Source organism: Taudactylus pleione, unplaced genomic scaffold (genome assembly GCF_031769625.1).
Source record: "Taudactylus pleione unplaced genomic scaffold, aTauple2 ptg000423l, whole genome shotgun sequence".
NCBI classification, from domain to species: domain Eukaryota; kingdom Metazoa; phylum Chordata; class Amphibia; order Anura; family Myobatrachidae; genus Taudactylus; species Taudactylus pleione.
The window spans coordinates 2,949,051-2,971,007 of NW_028284825.1; the positions used below are offsets into that span (position 1 = coordinate 2,949,051).

A 21,957-nucleotide genomic window follows, 5' to 3' on the forward strand; every position below is an offset into this window, starting at 1 on the left:
TCTTCAACCCCAATCACACCACAATAACTCACAATAGTGAACTACAGTTAATAATAAATCTATTGTACAACACAAAACAAACAGAACATACATAAATTCCAAATGTAAAAAAGTGGGGATTCAACCCATATCTATATTTAGCTCGAAACAAGTGCAGAAATAATTGGTTCTGGATACCTACTTCCCAGGGTCCAGAGGCTCTCGTCCTTGTTTAGCAGATCTCTCCAAGAAGTTTGTCACAGGCTGATGCGTTTCGAGCTATGTTCTCTTTATCAAGGCCAAATGGCCTGTGTGCAAATAGATCCTTTATATCTCAATACTTCTGGGTCCTCCTTTGACCTGGAAGTGTCTCAGGACCCTTGAAAATGCTAATCATTATCCAGCTGAAGAAGCCTCTAGATCATCAATAAAAGCTGCAATATTAACCCTCATAAAATCCATTCTACTAAAGTTCAAATAATCCTTCTGTAGATAAAAAGTCCACAGAAGTTGTTAAAGACCGTAACGTCCGGTACAGCCGCATTGCCTTACCTGATGTTTTGACTCGTTCTAGGGCAGTGGTTCCCAAACCTACTTGAATTACGGCGCCCTACTCTATCAGCATTTTTTCCACAGCACCCCTAGGCCAAAAAGTTTCTTATTGAGAAATTTAGCTAAATGATTCCATTAAGTCAATTGTGTTTACTCTGGGCCGTAGCTAGGGTAGTGCGGCCGGTGCCATCGCACAGGGCACCACAGGTCAGGGGGCGCTGTTTGAGCCTGTCAAATTTCTGTTTATTATCATTCTTGCTTGTAGCTTACTCTTATTTCATCCCCAGCATCTCCTGGCCTCTACTATCTCTTCCCTGGCCCTTCCCCATGAAGCCATGGCCCTTTTTTGGGTGCATTATGTCCCTTTGAAAAATGAGAGGGGCGCCAATGCTCTTTCTGGCACAGGGCACCAAAAAGTCTAGTTATGGCTCTGTGTTTACCTATTACTCGTAGGCTCAGTTATGTGGTGGTAGACAGTGTTGTGCTCTGTTTGTCTACATATTTTATGATTGGCAGCCACCAACACTGGTCTATCCTATTACATTGACCATAAATATTTTATTTGTTTCTGGACCACAACCCGAGGCTCCCTTACAAATACCCCGAGGCACCCAGTGTGGACTGTTCTAGGGTATAGTGTGGACCATTGACAGACCTTCCATAGCAAAAGCTTGTCTCTTGGGACTGTCAGGCAGAGGAGGCAGTCTGTGCGGCTTGTAGTCTCAGTCTCCTTTCCGTAGCGGAGGCCAGAATTTACATAATTGGAAAGCAGGCTTGCGTTCCATGTTGGAAGTTACAAGGCAGAAGCACATCCATGCGTTCCACCTGAATAGCTTGTTCTATGATGGGAAACGCTTATACAAACACCAGGTTATTGTACATGTTGGTATTTTTAAGTGCTGGCTGCAAAGGAAACTTACATTACCTGATTCTCCAGCACCTCAAAATACATATTGGCAACAGTAAGCAAAAACTTGATTTACAATATTTTGTTAATCACAGCATCCAGTGCTCCTACACCATGTCTCACAGGGGAAAAGGGTGTAAATTGGATACACTTGTATCAATAATAATCTTGAGAAATGTGTCCCAAATGAATAATCAGGGGCAACACTCCAGGCGACGTGATGATCCCTCAGATTATGTACGAAGATATCCTATCCAATTTGTGTGACTATTTAGCCATCTGTCTTTGATCAGTGGTATCACCTCAAGCCAAATCAATATGACATGACAGGCGTAGTAATAAATCTGCTTTCAATAACAACAGTGCCTTAACAGTAACCTCCATGACAGAGACCATTAATAATGTGATCTACAACAAAGTTTCTGTATGTTGAGGCTTCACAACCTCCCTTGGAATACACCACATAACCAATAACACAAAGCCTGCAGCTTTCTGACAGCCAGGCATGGAATACTGAAATACAATTACAACAAATGCAGTGTGACAACAGGTACTTGTTCTACAGGCAGTACACAGGCCAAGGATGATACTTCTGGAAGTTATTATAGGTGACAGTCATCCTGGAAACTTATTCATCCAATTCTAGAAACTGCTTAGAACACTGCTGAACAAAATGAAATGATCACTGTTCCATAATGTGCCTATCAGAGTGTATACAGAACACACACACTGCTCCTCATCGCTATAGATCCCAACTCACTCACTACCTTTCATCCAAAATTCACAATAATCGGAGGTTTTACCCCAAGTCATAAATTCTAGGCAACAATTTCTAACAGCCTTGAGCAGAATTCCAGGATTGTTTTACCTCAGCTATCCACAATGTCATGTCAGTCAGTATTAGAATAATCTTTATAGTCAATTCAAGTCTGTCTAAGCAAGCAATAGGTTGGGGAAAAATTGTTTTCTTACCGAATTCAACGAAGTACAATAAAACATTTCACCAGGCAACATCATAGAACAGAGTTCTATTTATCCTAATAATAAGCATATTAAGTGACATTACATTTGCAGATCACATTATGGGATCAGGGCACCAGAATGATGGGTTATAACCTATGGCAGTGGTTCCCAAACTCCGCCATTACAGGCCAGGTTTTATGGAAATCCATGCTTGAGTCCAGATGGTTAAATCAAATTGACTGAGGTCCTAATTAAGTCACCTGTGCTCAAGCATGGATACCCATAAAACGTGGACTGTAATGGCAGAGCTTAGGAACCTGAGATCTATGGTTTCCTAGCACACCTCACCATTCAATCATCTGGCTACATAGATAATGAGAATGTACCATACTCTAGGAATGACTCTGGGAAGGTGGGTCACATGTGACACCCATCCACCCCATTTGTTAGCCAACAATTGACTATCACTCATTTAGGGAGTTTCCTTTGTGCCATTCAATATATAAATACTTTCAAATGTTTTGTGTGGCTTTATAGGAAATTATGGATATTTCATCTTTTGCATGTTTTCTGTGAACGACATTTACTCTACAAATGATTGGATACACTATTTCTACAGGCATTTTAAATGAATGGAATAATACATAAGCCTTTTATCATGTTTAACTTACAGTAGGCTAGTAAATAATATAAAGCTTTTCATTAAAGGCCACACTTTGAATCCGCTTTCCACCATGCTGGAAATAATTATCTATTGCTTTAATGCTCAATTTGAGCACAAAACGGACAGTTTTTTTGTAATCGGAAAAAAAAAAAGGATGAATAAAAAATTGAGGCAGAAAAGTAATTTGATTGTCAGCTTCCAAGCAAACTGCAGATTCAAAGAGGCAAAAAATCAAAGGTTCGGCAAACATGAAAAAGGAAAAAGTTCCCAATGCAGAAGAGAAGCACCCAGCAACCAAGAGAGGAGGTAAAGGAATGATTCAGCCTGTGCCACATCCCATCACCATTTATACCTGCTGGCCTTCAATGGGCCTCGGTAGCCATTCCATGTCCCTCGTGTCATCGGACCCAGAGAATGGTACAACCTGTTCCTGTTGGATTCCATTACAGATTATCGTTGTTACTCACAGATGAAATACAGAACAGGCAGAACACAGGCTGATATGGTTACGTTTAGCAATCAGAAAATAAGGCACATAAGCAAAGCCGCTGTCAAAATAAATAAGTAAATACACCTAAAAAATTATTACATGTATATAAACACATCCAGAATGGTAATGAACAAGGCACCGGATTTTCATTAAGGGAGTTTTTCACATTAAATAAGATTTTTAGTAAACCCCCATATCACCCCTATATTATTACTTGGTGGCAAAGCCGACACAGAAATCAGTGAAAAAGTAGTAATAAAGGGTAGGAATCTACAATACATACGTTGTTCTAATGTCAGAGCACATTTACATATTGCTGTTGGTGACAGGTCCTCCATACGCATCTTTACATAAGGAGTGAGATTTAATAGGTTTTATAATCTAATGTAGCAAGTGCAGAGACCATACTCTTAAGCTGGGTACACACTACACGATATTGTCAACGATTTGGCAGATTCTGACGCATCGGAACGACAAATCGTTAATATCGTGCAGTGTGTATGCAATACATCGTGTAGTGTGTGTATACACGATCGTGTAGTGTGTACACTCCCGCGGGGTAGTCAGCCGCATCGTCTGATCTTTTGTACTTGCAGTCAAATCAGGCGATGCGGCAGACGATCCCATGCAGCGCTCTGTGGTAGGAACGGGCATATCGGGCACCGGATCACCCAGTGTGTATGGACCGCCCCATATGTCGGCCTAACAGCTGGGGGGTCGTGTGTTGCATCGCTGGTTACACAGGTCGTTTAGTGTGTAACCAGCTTTAGGGCTCAATCCAAATAGGTGTGAGTTTGTTTTATGAAACTTGCAGACATGGCACTAATGCGCGGCCCTCAGAAATGTGACATCTAATTAGAAATGCTCATTCGCGCTACTCGCAACGAGGTTGTGCAATTTTGTACAAAGTAGTCAACTGGGAGAAGAGCATGAAAAAGTGGGGAAACCATCCTGGACCCCAAAAAATTGGCAATTGAGATAGAAGGACCATATATAGGGCTGTAAGTGGCCATAAGGAAAGTACTGGAGCTTCTTACAAGGTGTTAAGTATCTGTTTTATTGCACTTTGAATAATAGTGGAAAATTTATAGGAAGCAAGTGTTTTTCATCAGATGAGAGCATTTTGGGGTACATGAAAATGCTTACACAGTGATTTTGCAGTGTTTTTACAAAATCTGAATAAACACCTTTTAGCTCCCCATCTTCAAAAACCCCTCTACCATCAACACCTCCACACACCTGTATCACATCATTTACACCTCCACGTAACTGTCTCCCACATCATTTACACCTCCACGTACCTGTCTCCCACATCATTTACACCTCCACGTACCCGTCTCCCCCATCATTTACACCTCAACGCACCTGTCTCCCCATCATACACCTCCACGTACCTGTCTCCCCCATCATTTACACCTCCACGTACCTGTCTCCCCATCATTTACACCTCCACGTACCTTTCTCCCCATCATTTACACCTCCACGTACCTTTCTCCCCATCATTTACACCTCCACGTACCTGTCTCCCCATCATTTACACCTCCACGTACCTGTCTCCCCATCATACAAATCCACATTCATGTCTCCCCATCACTTACACCTCCACATTCATGTCTCCCCATCACTTACACATCTACGTACCTGTCTCCCCATCATTTACACCTCCACGTACCTTTCTCCCCATCATTTACACCTCCACGTACCTGTCTCTCCCATCATTTACACCTCCACGTACCTGTCTCCCCCATCATTTACACCTCCACGTACCTGGCCCCCATCATTTACATCTCCATGTATCTGTCTCCCCCATCATTTACACCTCCACGTACCTGTCTCCCCATCATACACCTCCACTTACCTGTCTCCCCATCATACACCTCCACGTATCTGTCTCCCCATCATACACCTCCACATTCATGTCTCCCCATCACTTACACATCTACGTGTACCTGTCTCCCCCATCATTTACAACTCCAAGTACCTGTCTCCCCCCTCATTTACACTTCCACTTACCTGACCCCCATCATTTACACCTCCACGTACCTGCCCCCCATCATTAACACCTGCAGATACCTGTCCCATATCATTTAACCCTTTAATGAGCTTTTAAGAGAAATTCAGCTGAACACTGACATGTCTCTAATGGGTAAATTATGCTATTTAATCCCTTCCAAATGCATGATTATTCATTGGGAGGGGTGCACCAGAGGTTCTGCAGACATTTCTACCGTAGAATAAAGATTTCCCTATCTTTTCACCTGCTAGCACACAAAAAAAGCAAAATTCCTCTGAAAAAGCAATGCAAGTTTGGAATTAGACTGAAATTCGTGGTGTGAGTTCACAGTGAAGAACGGCCCGCAAGACCCTGATTGCACCTGAGCGGATAAACCATTCATGCTGGGTACACATTAGACGATGTGTACCCAGCATGAAATCGCCGGCGATGGGACTCGGCATGCGGCAAGTGCACACACACTTTGCTATGCCAGATCCGATGGGGAAGGGCGGTGGACGTGTCATGCTGCGTTATGCAGCATGACATTGTAAGGCGACATCCCCCCTTACTGCGGGGCCGAAGGGCGATGTTGCCAACGCCTCTCGTGAGTGTACATATCATGGGTGCACATTAGACAATGTACCCTATATGTTGCTCCAATCCACGGGATCGGATGACATTGTCTAGGGTGTACCTAGCATCAGACTTCTAAAACTGTTTGTAGTAATATCGTAGATGCCAGCTAGGTGGTGCTATTGTAGATTGATGATAATTGCATCGGACCATATAGATTTCAAAAGTATTTTCTAGTCAGTATGTGTGGACAGGATGCAGAAAATGGAAGGTTTAAAAAGCCAACTGTAACATTTGAGGTTTACATCAATGATATAATTTTTACCATCTCTGCCTCTGGTACATGTTTGCAAATCCTGCCAGATTCATCTTTCCTGTAACGTGTAACTCTCCGAATCTGCTTTCTATTTGCAGTACTGTTATGTTAGTGGAATCATTAACTCCTACATTTTAGCATATACCAAGGAAACACACTGGCGACTTAAATCCACATTAGTGTTCCTTAACACACGGTCTTCAACTTCTCCCATACTGCTGTGCCACAGTCATCCTGGCAGATCCTGAATCTTTTACTACAGTTTTTATTAATTCAATGAAAGAGTATGATAAACTCCCTACATTTGCAAGTAATGTGTTAGTTTTAAAACATGACACAAGTAATCTGACACGGATTCCAGGAACATGGCGATGAGCTCAGTATACTCCTATGGCCTCCACAGTCATCAAGTCCCAGTCCATAGAGCACCTTTGGATGTGTAGGAACAAGAGACTTGCAGCATGAACAAACAGCCAACAAATCTGCAGCAACTGTGTGATGCTATAATGTCTAAGGAATGTTTCCAGTACCTTGCTGAATCCATGCCACAAAAAAAATCATGCTGTTGTGGAACAAAGTGGGAGTTTACCAACCACTAAAGGTGCATACACACAACGATTTTTTGAATGATTATCTTAAACGATATCGTTTATCGTTCAATCGTTGAAAAAATCGTTCACTGAGTGAAAAAGATGAACGATTATCGTTCATGAGCGTTCACGTTTGTAGTTCAGTCAGACTGACCAACGCAACGATTTTCATTAAGTTAATATGCAAAAATCGTTTGTAGTTCAAAAAAATCGTTCATTACACTTTAAAAAATCTGACAGATAATCGTTTATAAAATCATTCATAAAATCGTTCATAAAATCGTTGGTAACAAAATCGTTGTGTGTGTATGCAGCTTAAGCACAGAGTGTAAATACTAACTCGTTATCCTCTACTACCTTCCCCAGTAATTAATTTACCACCAGAACCTGCGCTCTTTGGTGTGGCTGAGAGACGACACAGGGGGGAGGCGATGGTGTAGCTGAGATTCGATGCAGGGAGGGGGGGGGGGGGAGCAGTCGGAAAGCCGACAGACGGAATCCCGACCACCAGCTTCCCGACTGTGTAATTCCGGCAAGTAACTAATGACAGGCGTCGAAATCCCGGCGCATGTCATTAGACATATGCTGGAGCCCGACACCTGGCTTACCGATCAAAGGTAAGCTGGGCCCCGACAGCCATGCGGTTGGGGGTTAGTGCTCCGGGGGGGACTTAGGGTTAGGCTAGGGGAAGGGAGGCTTAGGCACCCCCAGGAAGAGGTTAGGGTTAGGCACCCACCTGGGGGGACCTAGATTTAGGCGGCGGGGAGGGGGGGGGGGGGTTAGGTTTAGGCACTTGGGGGGGGGGGGGGGGGAGGTTAGGGTTAGGCACCCCTAACGGAGGGTTGGGGGGGGGGGGGGGAATTAGACTAGCATACTCACCTTAATGGACGATCGGGATTTCCACCTCTGTCGGCCTGTCACTGTCGGGATTTGAACCATACCGATCCCAGGGTGGGAGGCGGTGTGGCTGAGAGACGACGCTGGTGGGTAGGCGATGGTGTGGCTGAGAGAAGGGGGGGGGGGAGGTGATGGTGTGCTGAGAGATGATGCAGGGGGGATGCGATTCTGTGCTGAGAGAACAAACATGGGGGGAGGTACTGGTGTGCTGCGAGACACAGGGGGAATGAGTCTGGTTGAACTGCTGTTGTATGATGCTGACCTTGTTAATATTCCTACACAAACAGGCATTTTCCGGCGACAATGTGACCTACATGAATAGTGAATACTGACTGAAGACGCCGTCTTCCCAGGGAGGATACATTTCTTCAGAGGTTCCACATTGTGAGAAACCACCGTATAGGTAAGGTGCATATGGAATGGACAGGGATGTTCCCAGTGTGACGAGAAATGGGTGGTGTGTCGGTATGTGACCACGCCCATTTATTGCCGCACTACGAAGGCGCAAAAATATTTTACTATGCGTTTGTGTGAGTGGGGGGAGCCATTCTTCAACTTGCTCTGGGCTCCAAAGACCCTAGTTACGCCACTGCTCTGGACAGTTGTATAGAGAACTGAATATAAACTGCAAGATCATAAGCCCATCACATTGGCCCACATAGATTTTATTGCGTGGTATACAAGCGCTGTACATGTAAGCTTACCTTTCAAATGCAGGCCATGACATATCCTCACTGAGCTCAGAGCCATCGCTGCTCCCTTCAGGGAAATAAGAAAGAAAAGTAGCGACAGTCAACGGGGAATGTGTACTAGCAATGGAGAGAATGGGTAAATATAAATCAGAGAAACTGTAACACATTAAAAGGTAATATAAATTATCTAACCACATGTCTGACTTTAGAGGAACATTCCAACAGCATTACAAAATAAATAAAATGGACTGGAACAGATCAGCTGTTAACCCGTAACTGTTATACAGAGCTTTGTATTGTGGCATGTACATTTGGTACACCGTTATGTATAGTAAGCAGAGCGGCTGTGTAGGCTGCATGCATATATGGGTCTATGTTCTATAATTCATATCAACAAACCACTACAGTGCAACAACAATCTCTAGGTCATTCTGTCACTAAAGTTATTGCCTTCAATGTGCAAACCTCTTTCATCATACAGAGTATCATGTAGTATGTATAAGCTTGCACTTCCATGAAGTTCTTACACATTGTGATGTCTCACCAGCTTTTACCATCCTGCACCATGGGAGGTTTTCGGTCCTCCCAGAGTTTACCGTAATACTATAATGATCATCAGCTACGTCAGACTGATACAGGAATAGTGATGGCATACGATAAAAGCCCTAAAACTCGGGCTATAAAAAAAAAAACAGTACACAACTCTTCAACATCATTTCATTTATTAAAACAAAACACATTTAAAATACTGAACATTTTAATACAGCTGAATGATGTACTTGTACTGTTACTAGCAGACTGTGACCTAGACTTTCTTTACACATACTGTACATGTTTTTTTGTCACAAAGTAGAACCTGCAGAAATGTGAAGTGAGTGGAACTGGGTACACATAGGGATTCCCCATATTGGGTGTGAGACATCACCCATGTAATCTACACTAATCTGCTTTCCCCTGAGCCTGTTCCAATGACAGGAAGGAGAAATACTGTACTCCCCCCATTAACATGCCATATCTCAGGCACACCATGCAACTCAATACTCATTGTTACTTACTATAACCATTTTTCATCACTACAAGCTTCCATATTGGTTTTGGTGCGATTCCGGCAAGTCAGGCAAACCCAACCTGACGGAATCACGCAGATGCCCAGATCTTGTAGGCCATTACATTTCCCCTACGCCTCTCTCACTTCTCCTATTATTAAACTTTAACTTGTGGAAGTACTATTTATAGGCTTCTCCACCCCCATAGAAATAGCGTGCATAAGACTTTTGTAAATACAGTAATACTGGAATGCGATTTGTTTTCAGTAATTTAATCCAGACTGGCTGCATTCCCCAAGGCCATATCTAGGGTAGTGCGACCAGTGCACCGCAGGGCAGGGGGCGCTGTTTGGGCCTGTCAATTTTCCTGTTTATTATCATTCTCACTTGTAGCTTCCTCTTCTTTTATCCCCAGCATCTCCTGGCCTCCCCTATCTCTTCCCTGGCCCTTCCTTGTGAAGACTTCGCCCTTTTACAGGGGAACTATCTTATGTCCCTATTTAAAAAATTGTGGGGGGGGGGGCGCTAGGGTATTAAGTGTGAAGAGTAAATACATCTTTTAAGCTACCCACAGATTTTGTTCCATCAGACCGACATTAAATAACCATTGTACATTGCCCGACGTCCACGGTGATTGCCAAACACAAACAAAATCTGGGCATATAAACGGTGTCTGGTATGGCAGAAAATTGGATCTAAGGAATATAAAATCGCCTGCTTCGTGGAATCACTAGTCATCCCAATGCTCCCCAAATCCAGTCCTTTGTGCGTGTTTTCCCAGTCTCCTCAGAGAATCACAAGTGAAATTATTAGAACCCCCTGTGGACCTTAAAATGTGTCAGTCAGTAATAAATACACTTGTGTGCAATGAAGGCGACATGGAAAATATGGTGCCCGGTTGACTGGATTTAGGAAGCATGGAGTCACACTGTTAATAAATGCAGCAACAAAAGCATTTCAGCCCGGTTGTATGGAAGGCCACCTGTTGTGGGAAAGTTGCATAGGGATTTTACTGTTTGGCAAGAGAAAGGGACAGACTGCAATAGGTGTAGGCAGTTTGATCTGCAACTAAATGTTCACTGTACACTGAAAGGGTAATGACACCTGGAGGCTGAAAGTAACTCAGAAAACCATAGAAAAGGACAGAACACACACACAGTTTCATAGATTCCAGTAATTACATAACCTGAGGGAGAGCCAGTATATATAATAATGCTGGGTACGCACTGGCCGATATATCAGCCGCTCAATTGAACGGCCGATATATCGTGTGTGCATCGGCCAGTGTGTACAGACGATAGGTCTGTGAACGATGTCATTCACAGACATATTGTGTCGGCTATGCAGAACAGCCGATGGCCGATAAATCTGCAGATATATCGGTATATCTTGCTGTGTGTATGGGCGATCAGCTGTCTGCCCATACGCTTGCCGCAGAGGCCGCTGGTGACTGATGCCATAACTGGACTTATGACATCAGAGAGGACGGCGGATCGTCAGATCAGTCGCCCTAGTGTGTACCCACCTTAGTTGCATACTCATGGACTGTTGCACATGATGAGCTACCTAGCGCTGGAAGAGATTGCAGCATAAATAGACCTCAGATTAGTAATCAGCAGATAGGAAGATCATATTGTCATAGTGTATCACATCATCAGTGACCGTGTAAGTCCTTAATGATTTACTGATCATTATTCTAACGTGCATTGAATACAACGCAGTGTAATGGCCCAAGGCCATCTGTACAGCTGTCTACGTGTAACATTACCTAAATGGAGGATCCTATCCATCTACAAACATTATACTCCGTGTCATCAGCAGAAACACTGCCTTTAATCTTCCCATCATTACCAAAGCTATACTATTCTTTTCCAAGCTCCTCATGTACAAACCAACATTATATTATCAGCACATAAACGCTGTGAAATTTGTGTGCACATCTCTCTGTATAAAGTGCAGTAGCAATAGATGGAAGCTCAGTTCTGTTTGTCTGGCACTGACTATATGGTACTTCACTCAGCACATGCATGTGCAGGTAAGATGTACCATGTTGCCATATGTTTACATACATGTAGGCAACCATACTGTACCTGATCCAGTAATATTTGCTTATATTTACTACACATAAATCAAGCTCAATGATACATTCAGGTTCCTAGGTCTTTAAGTCTAGTAAGTAAAAGAATCACTTAGAATTAGGGATGTGCAGGCTGGGATTAGTTCAGACTTTCCCGCCAAAAATCGCATCTCAGAAAGAAGCAAAACATCATCTTTCATGGACTTTTGTCCAGGAATGATGATGTTTGTCCATGAAATATGATGTTTTGCCTCTTTCTGAGACCCAAACTAATCAGAGCCTGCACATCCCTACTTAGAAATAGAATCAGTCATTAGATGGATGCAACACAAACAGACCAGACTAATCACTCTGAACTTGCTGAAACCACGACTCTTAGCATCTTGCAGAATGGGTGTCCAACAGTTTAGCTGCATACATTATGAACTAATCCCTTTTAGCTCTTCCATAGTGACCTTCTCCAGAATTGTATCTACCATTCCTATGCACCTCTTATTTACCACAGGGTTTGTAAAGTGTGTGATCATTGCTGCACAGATTCTTGCACTAAATCAGTCGGTGAATACAGTCCTCTAAGTGGATGAGGCCCAAGCCAGGGTTAGCTCTCACCTTCAGATACTTACGCTTACCTATGGATATCCCACTAGAAAGCGTAGAGCTTTCTGCCTGCCCTCGTGACGGTGTATGTGGCTCCATCACACTGTCATCGAGGAGGTGTCGCGGCCCGGCATTTGGAAATGTTGCACTTTTAAACTCAGCTGTGTTCATTTTATGGATGAAGCTACAACAAAAGCAAACAGTAGATAGTATATTGTCCTTGGTACAGGCCACACTCTAGCTTATATATACCACTGGAAGGGACCTTCATGTCAAAGAATAGCTCTAGTATTATCACACTTTACTTAAAGTCACATATTTACCATAATAAATCCACACTTGGTAAATCAAAAATAACTTCTTGGCTATCGTTGCTCTTTGTATTTATTCAGCAAGCCCAGTCATGTGAGGATATGAGCAGAGCATTTTGTTATGACAGTCTTGCATATGTTAGCATTACATTTTTACTTCTGAACACTTATCAGTTCTGTGTGATGAGGAAATCAGGGAAAAAGAAGTTGAACTTAATGTGGTTCATTAAAAACGCCATAGAACAGGGGTTCCCAACCACGGTCCTCAAGGCACACTAACAGTCCAGGTTTTAAGGATAGCCATACTTGAGCACAAGTGACTTAATTAGTACCTCAGTTATATTGATTTAACCATCTGTGCACAATCATGGATATCACTAAAACCAGGACTGTTAGTGTGCCTTGAGGACCGAGGTTGGGAATCACTGCCATAGAAGAACAAAGTAACAGACCTGTCTCACAACTAAGTGCTATAGTATTTGCTCAAGGTCCTGCTTAGCCGGTATGACAAATTTAATACAGAACTACAACTCTTGAAGATCACAGTCCAGAACTCATCTCTAGTGTGTCATGACTGTCATGATCATTACATTCAATGCTACTTTTGCATCAGAATAATGGCATACAGACATCATATGGAAAATACTGATTTAATTAGCTGCTTAGTTATAGAAGACATCCATGTTTCCCCTTGCCAAGGAGAGAAGACACAATGTACACGCATCCCATTGATGGGACTGTTCTTGAAACTCGCACATTTACTTCGATAAAAGGTGGGAAGGGAGGTCAAGCTTCACTTGACATTGAGATAAACTGAAATTCTATGCTCTAGCTTCCAGTCAGCACTGAGGTACATAAGAATATGATGCAGCAATTGCCTCAAGTTGTTGCCAATACAGTGATGTGAGGGCAGCCAGCATTACACTTAAGAGCAAGATCACTTACTTATATCCCAAACTATGGCATTTGCGGTGGCCGTGAGGGATCAGATTCCGAGGAGATGGTGGCGTTGGTGGTAGTAACGCTCCTTCTACCGGAATGCTTTTGCGGGAACTTTGAGGTGAGGCTCCTACTTCTGGACCTATGAAGAGAAGGAGCCACATTAAGCGCTCAAGTATTTTGGTAGTACAGATTGGCAAACAAAGTGGAGATGTTTAAACATAATACCGTAATACACATTGGTTTCACTGTAGAAGGAGGATACATTTCTGACGTAACACTCCAGCATACACGGCCATTTATTTTTCATGACCGGGAGTGGAAGGCTGGTTTTTCATGGTGTACTTAAAAACAAGTCAAACATCTAACAAAATTGTATCTGGCTGTAATATTCTCATATAACCTTAGAGTAGATTTTATAAAGAGTACAGAACTGTAACTAAAATCAATTTACCTGAAATTAGAAACGCAACCAGCATGGAAGGGTCATTCCTTGCCGGTAGATATTCTCCCAATTTTGGGAAGAATGCCCTTGTGGTTTTACCAGATTTACATTGTTGGTTTAACAGCGTAAACACATACACTAAGTGAGAGTGGACACTTTGCCCAAACTTACAGGTGAGATGAGCCAAAGTTAATTTCCGTACTCGCTTAACCTGTCTATCAGGTTAAGATATTTTAAGTGTTTATGTCCACTACAAAATGGTAACAGGATTGGAGGCTTCAGATATGAATATCATCCCCAACAACTTGCTTAGATCATAGGGTGATTTACAAGAGAAAACTACTATTGAGCAAATTTTCTATCTCGTCATAGCAGATGTTATCATTAATGATTACTATATTGAGGTAGAAATTCAATTAACAACAAGGTTCTGCCAGAACCACAGAGACACCAGCAAGGTTTACTTCCCCTAATTACTGCCAATATGTGGAACATCATGCTTAATTAAATCTCCCCCCATGGCAAAAACTAAATTGCGTACATGTGAAAAAACATGCCTCACCTACTAGGTCCTCCCGAGAAGCTGCAGTGCGCGGAGTGCTGGTCCCAGGTTCAATTTTCAAAGACAATCTGCATATAAGCAAGAACATTACAACAAATTGGGTTGATAGAAAGATTGCAGTCTTCATGCAAACCACAATATGTCTTAACACTGGGCTACTAAAACTTTCTTGTGTCCCACTACGGAGAACCAGGGTGACGTAAACTCTAAATTGAGTCTATATGACCACATTGGGTTTGTAACAGCCTTAAATGATAGAGGCAAATAATGATCAGGAGACATTGGAAGATAAAGAAAAAGCTAAAATGTCTGGAATCTATTAAGAACAATATATCTGAAATTGCTGCTGGGAATCTGTTTAGAGAGGATACAAAATAAAGTCTTCTAATTGTTGACATAAAATAGAAAAGTCAACAAGAAGAATTTCTAGTGCAGCAGAAAGGTGAAAAAAATGAACATATGTAAAAAATTACATTGCTATACATGGACATGTATCTATGTATTCACCAGCAAAAAAAACCAGAGTACAATAGAATTGTAATACTGCTGAGGTTTATTTGTAAGATATAATGAGTTGTGTATACTTTTAGTCAACCCAGTTTGTAGAACCCATCATGCGAGGCAAGTGAAGCTTAGCACAGAGACTGTGGGAACCTCCTAGAAGTTTGTGGCTTAGCAGTGAAAGACTATGAGGCCACAAACAGAGGGAAAGTGTGGAAGAACGAGCATCATCTCCATATTAACAATGGTTAGAAACAATAATGGCAACAGCAGAGGGAAATTCTCTCTGTAACATCCGATCCCTTGCTATGGGTAATAACTCTCATTTTGCATAATTGTCCACAGTTGTATTTACGAAGTTCTCAATACACATAATTATGTTTAGCTTTAACTAATTCAAGCATAAATTTAGAATGTAGAATTCTTTTAAAGTGAATTATGTCATAGCGGTACAGAGTATCCAACTGATATATGTACAAGTGAAGGACAGGCCCAAGATTTAGGGCCAAATTGGCCTTGAGCTGAAAAAGATCAAGGGCCTATTGTGAGAAGCGAAGGAGCTGTGACCAGTGATGTGTGGATGCGACCAGTGATGTGTGGGTGTGGTCACCACCTAAACCATCAATGTCTCTCTAAATATGTAGAAGTAAAAACATTGCATCATTTTGTGAGGATACTAGAAATACAACTAATACTTTATGGCCCACAGTGTGGTCAGCTGGTATAGTTGTCATGATGATGGGCCTATTTTTATAAGGAGGCCTGGAGTTGTAGTCGCATTAGCCTCATTGTTAATCTGGCCCAGGTGATTGGAAGAGGACGATAAATGTTTTTATATCTTCGCAGAACATAGAAACCTAGAATCTGGCAGCAGTTAGGAAGCATTCAGCCTCGGTTGCCTGTAATTTTATCCCCGATACCATCAGACCCCATATAATACTTAACTTTTCCTCCAGCCACTGTTCCGAGACTACTACACCTAAACACTACACCCTTTTGTTGAAGTCAATTTTCAGCTAAATCTATTTGACCTCCAGTTTTTGTGTTTGTCCACCCGTTCTAATACTAATCCTCCTCTGAACGACGCTTGACTCCTGTATCTTGTTAAAAATCTATTATGGAATTAAAAGACTTCTATCATAGTTCCTGCTCCACATCGCTGTCCAAGACCACGCATTTTCATCATACTGTGTCTTTTTTTGATATGTGGCCTCTCTGTTTATCATACTATTTGCCTGGCATCAGTGATCATTTGGTCTCTGTCAGCAGGTCCACGCTGTTCTGTACAGATTTGACAGCATAATTAAACAGTCAAATGTTTAAACACTGAAGTGCCTAAAGCATTCTGGCAACTGTAGAAGAATCCATTTATTTTTTCCACAGATAATCCTTCAGAATGTTCTCACATCATCCAATTTACTGTTTTAATAAATATAGAAACTGGGCGTAAAGGAGGAGAGACTTGTGTGGTGAGAAAAAAGCATTGCTCTCATATGGTACTAATATAGCGTTCGCTCAAGGGCTTTCCTACATCATTTAAAAGGGATTTGTCACAAACCCTCGGATAGATGGTATGGATGCTCACCGTACACTTGGAGTTGGCGTAGACCCAGAACAGACACGCATAGACTAACATATTGGTGGCCTCCACCAGGGGACCCCTGCAAGGTTTGGGCTATGCTGCTTCCAAAACGCTGGTCGCGGCCCTCTGACTGAGGGCCTGATTCAGACCCGGACGCTATATGCTTGCTCTCGCAAGCGGCCCGATGGTCTGCGTACACGCATGCATCGCAGTGCGCGAACTACACATTGCGATCGCATATCGCCCAGCATAGACAACCCAGCAGAGTGAGTGACAGGAGAGGCCGTGTGTGGGTGGTAACATGAGCAGTCCATTAAAAACGGGGGAGTACAGGTACTAACGCAGGTGTGTCTGAGTGTTTCAACACCGTTTTTAAGGAGTGCATAATTAACAGGCAGCGTCATAGTTCACGTCACTTGGCTGTTTTTTACACTGAAGTCCTCGCGGTAGGGTAAGGTAACCGCAAGTGCTGCGTTAGCTTCCGATGGTGCTCGATGTACCAACGTTTTAAGACACTTCCAGGAGATGACATGCGCTAGTGGGCAGCTCTGCATACTCTGATGGCCGGCTGCATACGCAGAGCGATCGCCCGCACAGCCAAAGTGGGTGTGCTTTTGTCTTGGCGAACGATCGCATCCCATGACATCAATTTAAAAAATTTGCATACGCAGGTTGCGAGCGGCAGCAACATGCGAGCGGGTCTGAATCAGGCCCTGAGTTCCAATGTATAGACCAGTGTTTCCCAACCTTGGTCCTCAAGGCACACCAACAGTCCAGGTTTTAGTGATATCCATGCTTGAACACAGATGTTCAGACCAAAATAACTGCAGTACTGATTAAGACACTTTTGCTCAAGCATGACTATCCTTAAAACCTGGACTTTTGGTGTGCCTTGAGGACCGTGATTGGGAACCCCTGGTATAGACTGTTGGGTTTGAAGAAACTGAGGAAGGCAGTAAGACTGGTTGCCGAGGGTGTACTGCAGGGTAATTGTCACGAATGGGTTAGAATCAGACGGGCAAAGTGGTACCAGGGGGTGAGCAGACTCGGCTCAAAGGAATAGCCAAAGTGAAACCAGGAAATCACTAGAAGCAATAACAGAGGAGTAAACAAGGAGAATCGTCAGACAAAGCAGATCAGAAATGGGATAACTTACGCTGAGTTCACTGGGAACAGTGTGCTGTCTTGAAGTGATCCTGAACTCCTCACACATTCACAGTATCTTTCAAAGTCCTGCCATTTACTTCTCAAAAATATTTCCAGCATCAGATCCTCTCTCACCTTGGAAGCTACCAAGACCCTCATCCACTCATTGGTCATCTCCAGATTGGACTACTGTAAACTCCTTCTATCTTGTCACCCTGACTCCCATCTCTCTCCACTCCAATCTGTCCTCAATGCTGCTGCTCAGTTCATCTTCCTCTCCAAAATTTCTACATCTGCCTCCCACATCTCCTACAAGCCCTACATTGGCTCCCCTTCCTCTTCAGGATCTGATTCAAGGTTCTTACACTCACAAAGCCCTCACCCAATCCTCTCCCATTTACATCTCAGACCTCATCTCCCTTCACACTCCTTCCCACTCACTTCGCTCAACAAATGCATGCCGCCTCTCTTGCCAACTGATTACTTCCTCCCACCTCTAAGATTTTGCCCGTGCTGCTCCCTACCTCTGGAACCCTCTCTCTATCACTCTCCACCTCTCTACAAATCTTCAAGCAGGCTCTCAAGACCCTTTACTTCATCAAAGCCTTCCAGTTCTCATCCTAACCAGCTGCGCCTTTCTCACTGTCAACCCCACCTGTGTCACCCCTTTTGAATGTAAGCGCTCACACCTCTTCCATCATGTGCTTCTCCTTCCCTTACCAATACTATCATCTACTCCTTACTCCCCACTAGGGCACCGAAAGGTGCCCACACCAATACCGATGTACTCACGATCCGATGATGTGTCCAATTTCCCTTGAAACTCTTGCAGCTCTGAACACGATATGCAAACGATATGCTGTCCAATCTTCATCAGATCCCCTGCAGCCACAGTTTTTAACAGTGCATTTGTGTCTAGATTGTCAGATCTGCAGTACAGCACGGCAGATCTGAAGATGCGATGTGCGACCTGCGGGGGCGCGCATCGCAATCGTGAGTTGGGACTCACGATTTGGGCATTTTTTACCTGATCTTCCAATGTGTCAGAATCGGCCAGATCGGGGGGGGGGGGGGAGTTGATTAAAAATAATAATAATGATGATGATGGAGCAAAGGTATGGAGCCTAATACCCAGGCACTTTAACAGTGCCCACAGACTCCCATCATAGGGAGACAATGCAAATTTGGAGCCAAACGTGACGTCATGTTTGGCACGCCTTCCACCCAAATTGTTGCGCAGAGCGGTGCGTGCGCCCCTATGGGAGTCAGAGCCGCTGGAAGACAGCAGCGCTGCTTACAGCAGCTGGGAGAGGATCCACCGACAGTATTGGAACTGACTTCAGTGGGTGCCAGCTGCAAACTGCCTGTGACGGGACTGCCTCAGCCCCAGGGGACCAGTGCCGCCTTACCCGTAATAGTAGGAGCTGGAGTGCTGTGGGAGACTATTAAGCAGCAGCTCCTTATATATGTGTATCTCGATAGAAAGAAATTATTTACAGTAAATGCTGTAGACGTTCCTTCCGCTCATCTGTCTTATACTAATACAATGTTACTGGCACTGAAGTGCTGAGAGGTCTTAAATTAGGAGATGAAGCGCTTTTTGTCGTCATTGCGATTTTAGCTAGAATGGGTAAAGAAACTTTATAATCAGTCGTTACATTCTACGTTCATATTTTAGAGAGAGAAACACCCCACCAAACACAGTGGGAGAAGCAGTGTGTGACTGTATATGACAAGGGTCTTCAACCTTTGGCCTTCCAGCTGCTGTGGAACGGGATGTGTAGTGCCACAGCAGCTGGAGGGCCAAAGGTTGAAGACCCCTGGTTTACGACATGCATCAGGAAAGATTATTTGAATTTGCTGTTAATCAGGTCCAGTTCATATACTGCCCTTTTCCCCTTCACCTCCTAATTCAGCCCATACAATAAACAGGTCTATAGATATATACAATACTTGCCTACAGAATGCATTATGGGGAAAAGGGCAAAAGGAACAAATGCAGGATGTCCCCAGACCGGCCCCTGCCAGACAATCATCTAGCTGTCCCTGCAAAGCCTTGGCTGTAAGCACTGCCAATCAAAGATAAACCAAGTGACCTGCCTCTACTACCCCTTCAACCAATCTTAGCAAACCAGCGGTAATACATGTAACCCTCTAACATCTACGTTGATCATTAGCAAGCCATTAAAATCACTTCAATTAAAAACAACTAGCAATCCCCTGAGCAGTATGCCATAAACCCAGAGAACAACTTTTCCAAGTCCTGTTGGAGTTTATGGCAGTTCATCACCTTATACACCCTTTATCTTGTGTGAGGATTATACCCGGGCCACTGGGATTGAATAGAGAAATTTATGACCTTCTGCATCCCACATGCCCTCCTTTTTTTAAATCTGGCAATACATTGGTTCATACCAGGTTCCTTTTACATAAAAACCAATAACTGTGCTGGGCTGACTGATTTGCTGTGACTCCATCAGGTAACCTCCACTTACAAACTGATGAATCACACAACAAACTGCACATGCACTGTGCCACAGGACCACCGCACAACCCCTCTCCTGTGCACTATTTTCCTCTGTGTACTACTGGGTTTATTGCTATATTTGTGTTTTCATTTCCAGGCATCTGATCACTTTTTTTCCCAGAAGCAGAAAGGTCTTCTGTTTTCTGTCATAACAATTAGACATCTAGTGATGCACATATAAAATAGACTACTGATGTTCCTCTGCATAATACAGGCTGTGTGCAGTGTTTGATTAAAACGCCGACAGGGAGAGCATCATAATGCAGAGATACATGACAGGCAGAGCTCTGAGGCTCTGTTAGAGCATTGATCATCTCAAATGTACGTCAATGTTAAAGTGAAACATAAGGGCCTATTTATCTAAAGTCCAAATCTGAATGCAGTCACAATTAGCCAGCTGTCTACTGTAAATTAAAGGGCAGAAAACATCTAAGGTAACTTACACAAGGCCATGAACATGACAGACATGCCTAGGAATTGGAGGTACAGATATTTCATTGAAGGTGTGAGGGAAGACCCACATTCATTAAGGTAAAAAATAAATAAATACCCATAGGTTATATATTTACTTCCACCAAAGGAGCTGATTGCACTGATTAACGTGTACTGTACTGCCTTTTTCCATTGCATCACATCTATCCACTTTAAACATTCTTTATTTTAATAAGTAATTCCTGCACCCACTACTCACATCTCTCTTTATATTTCACTTTTGGAGCTGCACTCATACATTAGCAGCACTGTTCTTTTACCTGTAATTGTGAACATTTAACTACTTTTATCCACACTGTCTCTATATCACACAGCCTCCACTCCAGTTTTCATCTCACTTATTACCTCGTCCACAGCATCAACACCTTTACTTCGACCACCACCCTTATTCAGAGTCCACATAATCCTCCCCCTCTTGTCTCCTCCACTTTCTGTTCCCCCTATTTTCTATCATCAGTCTCCCTTCCAGCCCTCTGCTTCTTTCACTCTCAACCACCTCCCTCCCACCATTGCCTTGCTACCCCACCACTAAGCCCCATGTCCTCCTGTCTCTGCCTGTCACCTCCAGGGCTGCCAAGAGAAATTCTGGGCCAAGTTACAGCAACAGCCTGTGGAACCACAGCATGTTGGGCCTGGCTGCACCCCTTTGTGTGTGGCTCTAGCATGTGAGAAGCACTCGCAGGAGCATGGCATAGCACCCAGCAGCTGGGACTAAAGTATTCACTATTAAAATGGAGGGGCAGTCCCATAATAGCTGCATTTTTAGATGGATGTATTTAGATGTAAAAATGTGACAGACAAAAATTAAAGTGCAACTACTTTAATTTGTACATCTCTCATGTAAGTAACAAACAAAATCTATTTTCTGTCCTAGAGATAGATGAATGAAGGACTTAATATTGACATAAAATCAGGACCGTAGCTAGGGTAGTGCGGCCGGTGCCATCGCACAGGGCACCACAGGTCAGGGGGTGCTGTTTGGGCCTGTCAAATTTCTGTTTATTATCATTCTTGCTTGTAGCTTACTCTTATTTCATCCCCAGCATCTCCTGGCATCTCCTATCTCTTCCCTGGACCTTCCCCATGAAGCCATGGCCCTTTTTTGGGTGCATT

General features: G+C 43.2%; 1 protein-coding gene across 9 annotated transcripts in view; it reads right to left on the minus strand.

The window, feature by feature from the left end:
• RALGPS2 (Ral GEF with PH domain and SH3 binding motif 2) overlaps positions 1-21,957 on the minus strand; it is a 218,894-nt gene that overhangs the window by 23,015 nt on the left and 173,922 nt on the right. For 3 of the 9 annotated variants that reach the window (XM_088447230.1, XM_088447235.1, XM_088447232.1), the window contains 5 exons: positions 14,597-14,664; positions 13,596-13,731; positions 12,366-12,523; positions 8,632-8,686; positions 3,418-3,495 (listed from right to left, as the gene is read on the minus strand). In XM_088447230.1, coding sequence (XP_088303356.1) covers positions 3,418-3,495; positions 8,632-8,686; positions 12,366-12,523; positions 13,596-13,731; positions 14,597-14,664 — 495 coding nt within the window. The remainder of the gene's footprint in view (positions 1-3,417; positions 3,496-8,631; positions 8,687-12,365; positions 12,524-13,595; positions 13,732-14,596; positions 14,665-21,957) is intronic. The other 6 variants (XM_088447231.1, XM_088447237.1, XM_088447236.1 and 3 more) reach the window with 3 other exon arrangements.